Source organism: Vombatus ursinus, unplaced genomic scaffold (assembly GCF_900497805.2).
Source record: "Vombatus ursinus unplaced genomic scaffold, bare-nosed wombat genome assembly UNPS02009824.1, whole genome shotgun sequence".
Classification (NCBI taxonomy): domain Eukaryota; kingdom Metazoa; phylum Chordata; class Mammalia; order Diprotodontia; family Vombatidae; genus Vombatus; species Vombatus ursinus.
The window spans coordinates 1-7,473 of NW_020949602.1; the positions used below are offsets into that span (position 1 = coordinate 1).

General features: G+C 50.2%; 1 protein-coding gene across 1 annotated transcript; it reads right to left on the minus strand.

Annotated features, from left to right (window-relative positions):
* Window positions 1–37: 37 nt before the first annotated feature.
* LOC114036279 (protein mago nashi homolog) lies at window positions 38–6,458 on the minus strand (the record flags this gene model as incomplete). The annotated part of the gene is made up of 4 exons (XM_027852723.1): window positions 6,317–6,458; window positions 2,021–2,079; window positions 1,738–1,848; window positions 38–120 (listed from the first exon to the last, which is right to left on the minus strand). Coding segments are annotated over exons 1-4 (341 nt in total), but the record flags the coding sequence as incomplete, so codon positions are not given.
* Window positions 6,459–7,473: the final 1,015 nt, after the last annotated feature.

Below are 7,473 nucleotides of genomic sequence, written 5' to 3' on the forward strand. Positions count from 1 at the left end.
CCACTGCTACTTGTGCACGGGTGGGTGCAGCCCTCACTTGGGCTGGTTCACATCAATAAGGGAGCCAATTTTGGATGTGGTAAAAGAAATGTGTTCATCTCCAATCACAATTTCCAGCTCCTGAAAAGGAATGGTTTAACAAAAGAAGTTGTCAGAAAATTGATTCTCCAGAGTCCAGGACCTGCCTGATCACATCCACACAAGCTGAGACAGAGAAGCCAGACTTTCCTAGGGACAGCCAGTATGTTAGTGTGGAGGGACCTCAGCTCTGGGCCCAGCTATACTGGGTACCTGAGCTGTCGTGAAGGAACAGAGGGAGTCTGTGAGGTGGATGTGAGGAGGGAGGGCATTCAGGGCTGGGAGAGGAGAGAGGGGGAGGCGTGGCTTTAAGTGGGAACAGGTGTGATATCATGGAAGCAGATGTGACAAAGGTGGATTTGAGGAATGAGGGAGGAATCCAAGATGGTGGATGTGAACCTTCCAATGGTGCCAACTTCCACAAAGCCATTTGCGATATCTGGGCCTGAGTTTCCTCAGAGAATGAGAGCCAGCACGAAATAGGGGAAGAAATATGACTTTAGAAACAGAGGGCCTGGGTTCAAATCCTGGCTGTGCCATTTGCTGCTCATATGAGCCCTGAATAAGCCAGTCTCTATGGGCTTCAGTGTCTTTATCTGAAAAATGGGACTATTAGAGACAATCTCTCCCTTCACAATCCAAATCTACAGTCTTGCAACTGGATGGTCTCCAAGGCCCTTCCCAATCCAAATACTAGTCACCACACACAAGAATAAAGGGGACCATAATCTTAGTGGTTTCTTGACATTTAAGTCTTATGTTGTGTTCTACAGAAAGTTTTTACCAGAATAAATGCCTATTATATGGAGTCATGCTAGCGAACATGTTGGTGTCTGTGTTGAAAAACAGAAGCAAATATGGATCCTACATTAATTAGGCAATTCCATTTCCCTAAATCACATACAAGTGGGTGGGGGTACCCCTGGCCTTGGTCCTATGCCCTCTGTTTTCTCTCTCAAGGTGACCCCATCAATTGCCAAGAGTTTAACTCTCGCCTCTATGCAGACACCTCCCAGGTCTAGAGATCCAGTCCTAGACTCCAGGCCTGCATCACCAAATGCTTAAGGGACCTTTCCACACACAGGTGCCGTAAGCAACTCAAACTCAACATGTCCAAAACAGAACTCATCCTCTTACCCCCCAAGCCCAGCCCTTTCCCAAACTCCCCCATCACCCATCCAGTCACAAAGGTTCATATCCGCCATCTTGGACTCCTCCCTCCTTCCTCAAATCTGACTCTATCACTTCTACATCATGACACCTCACACCTGTGCCCACTTAAAACCACTGCCTGCCCCTCTCCCCACCCCCACCCCCACCCCCAACCTCTCCATGCCTGGAATGCCCCCACCCATCTCTGCCTCACAGACTCCCTCTCTCCCTTCCTGACAGCTCAAGTACCAGCGTCTCTACAAAACCTTTGTGGATCCCCTTGACTGTTATTATTGTCTTGCTTCTCAAACTCCCTTGTACCCAAACTACTCTCTTTATACCACCATACATATTTGTTATCTCCCCTGTCTCAGGTAAAATGTAAGCTTCTCACAAGGAGGGATTGCTTCACTCACTGGATTGATAAAAGACTAACTGAAAAACCAGAGTGTATGAAAGTGACCCACCCTGAAGAGGCATGACCCCTTTGTCCCCCTCCCCACTCACCTGCCGGCCCACCCTGTCGGGTGGAGGCCACAAGGCATCATCTTCTTTTGTGACTTCACTGTCATCGATGATTCTCTTCAGTTCCTCCATCACACTCTTATGGACATAAGCCTAGAAGTGAGCCAGAGGACAAAGTCTACACTGGCTACAGACTGGCAGAGGATCTGCCCTGGGCTACAAGGGGGCCCACTTCTGACTCTGCCTGGGAAACCTCTTTGCCTCCTTTGAACCCTGCACCCCAGCCTAGACACTAGGGGATGGGGGACCCTCCCAAAGCTCTCACCTCTTTTCTGATCATCACATCATTCTTATAATTGCTATTGTTGGCATAGCGCAGTTTTCCTATAAGGAGGAAAAATCATATTCAGTTTATGAAAAACAAAAACAAAACAACCTGGTAAAACCTAGCTTCCAAAGCAGTCTCAGTCAAACGTGGGCCTGACCACATTCCTCCCCACCCCCAAACTCCAGGTCCAAGGGGGCGATATCACTTCCAGGGTCAACTATAAAATTCTGTTTGCCATTCAAAGCATCTCGTGACCCCTCCCCCACTTTCATGTCTTCTGACACCTTGCTCCCCACCTCATACTCTTCCATTCAGTGACACCAGCTTCCAAGCTGTTCCACCAACCAGACCCTCTGTCTCTCAGCTCCAGTCACTTTGTCTGGCCGTCCCATCTGACCACCACCCTCCCAACCCCCTACTGCTGCCCCCACCCCCACCTGGAAGGCTCTCCCTCTTCCACTGACTACTGATCCCTCTGGCTTCTTTTAAGTCCTAATCTAAAATCCACCTTCTACAGGAAGCCTTCCCTATCCCCTCGTATTTCTGATGCCTTCCATCTGTTAATTATTTTCTGTTTCTCCTGTATATAGCTTGCTTTGTACATAGCCACCTACAGTTGCCTCCCCTATGAGGCTGCTGAAAGCCTAGAAAGCAGAGACTGTCTTTTACCTTTCTTTGTCTCCCCAGCACTCAGCACAGTGCCTGGCACCGTAGGTGGGTGCTTAATAAATGTTTATGACTGCCACGGCTGACATTCAGAGGGAAAAACTTACATTGTGAAAAATGACAGCAAACTATGTAATTAAATGCAGAAAAGGTGTCAGAGGAAGAAGGAATGACTTGTTCTGCTTGGCTCCACAGGACACAGCTGGAAGCAATGGGGGGAAGCTGCCAGGTGAGGGATTTGGGTTCCAAAAGGCAGGGGAATAGGGTGGAGGTGGGGGGCCACTCAGGGACATGGCAGTTCAAGGATCCTTGGGGCTGTACTGGCTGGGCTCTGAGGCAGCCCCGAGAGGAGCAAGCTGCCCAACTGGCGGGAAAATAGCAGCCAAGATACTCAGAAATTTCACTAGATGAAAAAGGGTCAAACCCTGCACCTCAGCTGCCCACGTACAAATGCCAAGGGAACCGCTGACAGGCAAGAGGAACTGAGCCTGAGCTCACCAAGCCACGTTGCCTGCAAAAGCCTGAATTATCCCAAAGAAACAGGAGATGGATGGAGAGGAGCAGGACACGTCTGCTTACTGGCTGGTCTTTATGAACTCCCAGGGAGGAGCTCCCTCTTCCAAAGCAGATAGCCTCTCCCCACCTCTCCTCCCCTCCTGTCGTGGGCAGGAGCTTTGTGTGCCACAAAACACCATTATGGGAGGAGAGCCAGTATCGGGTTCAAGTGAAGATGGGCAAAGGAGCCCACTGTGTGCGGGCAGCTGAGGCCTCTGGGTTGATTGTCAGCTCCCTGGATCTCAGAATATCGCTGGTGCTGCCACTGCTCCACTCCCTGCATGGGGGCACTTCACTCTGGTACCTGGGGAGCTATCTGGTCTAGCCACCAACCATGCTCACTGTGAATCTGCAGACCACCTGAGCAGGCTGGGAAATTGAAGAAATGGAGCAGAAGCCTAGCACAGGAGAATCCTACAGTAGTGATGGGTAGATAATGGAAGACAACTTCCATCGGCTAGACATCCCGCCCAAGCTGAGGAGCTCGTCATTTCTTGATTTGCCCTAATGATAATTTCATCCTTCAAAAGGTAAGTAAGCCAGGGAATTTCTACTCTAGAGCTGATGTACATCAACAAGAAGGAGCAGGTTGATGGAGTCAAAATGACAGGAGCCTTGGGAGAAAGTCACTAACCATTCCAGCTCAGAGTCTATGATGAGGAAGGAAATCTGAGCATATTCTGACAGGCAATCTGGATTTTAGGAGAGCTCATTTCCAAGAGTTTGGATAAAAGTTAGGTAGGATTCCATGTTTTAAAAATCTAAGGCCAGGCTGGGATTCTTATAATCTAGCCAATAGCTTACCAACGTTCAGACTCCTTAAGAGTCTGCCCAATATGACGGATGTTCTAATAAACCTTGTCTTTGGCTGAAAAAATTGAAAGAAATAAAAATCTAAGGCCATAGGTTTCCCATCAAAGGAGTTACTCTAGCAAAGGACGGATGATGACCTTTCAGGTATATTGAGCAGGACTTTCTTGTTCATATATGGATTGGCCTCTAAGGTTTCAAGATTTCAAGTGCATTGCTTTTCTAACTACTTCAAATATGGCGCTCTACTAACTCTGCCTTAGCCAGCTTTGTCAGGTTTAAGGCTTATAACTTGAAGGTACCAACCCTCTGGACTTGACAGGTTTTTAGTTTAAGGAACTCCACACTTTCACATCCCAAATAGACACCAAATGTAACCAAGCTGTGGCTCTCTAGTCTATCCCTATGACAAATCAGGTGAGCCAGATCAAACCAGGTCACATCAAATCAAGAAATATTTACTGAGTACCTCTGTGCCCAGGGCCCTGCAGCAGGCACAGGCAAGATGATACAGGGCCAAGAGTACTGAATTTGGTGTCAGAAGACCTGGGTCTGAATCCTGACTGCTTCCTGCCTCCTAGGTGACCCTGGCCAAGCGCATGGCTTTTAATGAGGGACTGGGCTAGATGATCTTAAAAATAAATGCTATGACACAAAACATGTTTGAAGAAAAGATTCCAAGACTCAAGATCTTAATGATTCACTGGGAGATGCAAGTCAATACACGAAAAGCCAAACAAAAAAAAAAAAACAAAATATACAAGACAATATAAGTCACAAGACTTACTAGATTACTAATCACCAAATGAGTGACACAGTCAACCTCTATAAGATTTCAAAGAAAAATAAAATCACCTGAGTTTTATGAAAAACAGTGATTGGGAGCGAGGGCACCTGGGTTCCTGTCACTGTCCTGCTATTAATTTCCTGCTTATGGCCTTGGCCAAGTCATTTCCCATACTTGGGCCCCAGTTTCCTCACTGATAAAACGAGGAGGTGGAGTAAGATGACCTACCACCTCTGATGGTCTAAACTAGTATTAAAGAGTATGTAGCACATGAACCTCTCAATAGCCAGGTGGTGATACATTCAGCTTAGTGGAGGGAGGGGGAGTTAGGCTTGGTAAGGAAAAGTAAAGCCTTCCTTTTCAACAGCCCCAGCTAATTCGATTCCCTCCCCCAGTCACTTTGCATTTACTCTGTATGAATTTTGTAGTCATCTGGATACACCTTTCCCTTCAGTAGAAAGGACTCTCCTGGATGACGGGGGTTGTCCCCAATGCCTCGACCAGCGCCTGACACCTAGTAGTCATTTAATTAAAGCTTGCTGAAAGGCATTCAAAGGGAAACTCTTCTCAGACAAGCAGCAATAGAACCATAGACAGTTCCCTGAGTTTGGAAGCTAGAAGACAGAAGTGAATCACAATGCCTCACTTACCACCTGTAAAATGGGGACAATCACAGGTGCACTCTGCCACCTGCTGATCCGAGGGGGAAGCCAGCACCCTGAACAATCGGCTGGCTTCAGGCTCCTGGACCCCACCCTCAGCCCCCTGCCACCATCTCAGGGGTCGCTTCCACTTCCTTCTCCCCTCTCTGCAAAGCCTGTCCTTTCCAGTAGGTGCTGAACGAATGCTGGCAGACTTTCCAGTCCCATTCCCTGCTCCCCGTCCCGGTTTCCACTCTGGTCCGACTGCAGCTCCCCGGCACCATGAAACAAGTATTTATGAAGCTCCTGCTAGTGTCGGACACCAGGAAAAAAGACGAAAACCAAACAGTCCCCACCCTCGAGGCCTTTACTATCTATGGGTTCAGCACATGGGTAGCAGGAGACAGGCAGGAGGGAGGCTGGTAAAACGGACAATCCTATAGCATCTGCTTCCCACCCCAGGAGGAGGGGGCATTATCATCCCCATTTTACAGAAGAGGAAACTGAGGTCTGTAGACCCTCCCTACTAGTTAAACATCCAAACCAATAATCCCTGACCCGGGATTACCAGGGGTGAGGGGCGTTCAGCCCATCGGGTGGGGGCTGGCAGCATCCTAGGAAACCCAAGCTTGGGGTCCCCAGCCTGCCCCCCTACTTCCCATGCCTTCATTCTAGTCTGGGCTCTCCCGTGTGCCCCCTAGCCCAGCCCCGGACCCCGGCACCCCAAGACCCTCCCCTTACCCCTCCTCCCCTGTGTCCCCCCAGCCCAGTCCCCCGCCCCCCAGGCCCCTCTTGCCCCCCCCCCAAGTCCGGGCCCCCACTTCCCCCCCTCACCGTCCGGCCGAAACTCGAACTCCAGGAACTCGTGGCCGAACTTGCCCTTGTGCCCCACGTAGTAGCGCAGGTAGAAGTCGCTGGCCATGGCCGAGCCGCGAGCTGGGCCCCAATCCGCGGGACGCGCCGAGGGCCCCACGGCCGCCTCCACCCACCTGACTGCACCTCCTCAGACCGGGGCGCGTGGCAGTGACGTCACGAGCCAGCGCCCGAGGCCGCGCCCCCTCTCTTCCGCCCGCAGGCTGGCCCCGCCTTCCCCGTTGCGTCACCGCCCTGGCTCCGCCCACGAGCGAGGCGCGAGGAGCCGCATGCGCGGCAGGGAATCTCAGGTTGGGCTTTATCTAGGGCCTGGGAAACTTCGGACAGCTCTGTGCCCAGCATCCCCAGCCGCCTCTGCTGCTGCCCAGTCCCTCCCAGCGAAGAGAGGAGCGGCCTTTCCCTGCTCTCTAGTCTTGGAATGGATATCCCATTGACATCTTAAACTCAACAAGGGCCGTCTCCATCGTCCCGGTGAATATCTCTCTCCCCTGAACCCAGACGGCTCTGGAGGAGAAAGTGAGGCTGGTGACGTTGCAGGTCATGTCATCAACTCCTTGACGTCATGGTCCCCTTCCAGAACGAAGGCCAGACACAACAACAATCGTAGCCAGCATTGCTCCATCACTTGAAAATCACATCCTTACGACAACGCTGTAACGTAGGTGTAGTATGGATATCGCCATCTTGCAGCTTGACGTAATGGAGCCAGCCTCATCACCTGGAAAACTCTGGCTCAAATCCCATTCTGACACATCCTGGCTGTGTGATCCCGGGAAAATCACTTAACCCGTCAGTGCCCTGGGCAACTTAAGGTTCTGACCTGTATCGGCAGAGCAAACTCCTCACACCGATGAAATCACCGGCTCCAAACCAATCCTGAGGTTTCACTTTTCTCCATCTAATGTTTTAGCCTCTTGAAGACTTTTGGCATGGGACATATTCACTGTCCTCTTCTGATACATCTAATCCAATGCCCACAGCTTCAATTTTCTAGCGTGCAGATTTGGCTTTCTAAAGTTTGGGCTTGCTTAGCACGCAAATTCAAAAGTCAGCATTCTGCTGCAATTCAGGATTAACGCCTTTAACAGAAAGGGGTTTCCACCAGAGGATAGAAAAAT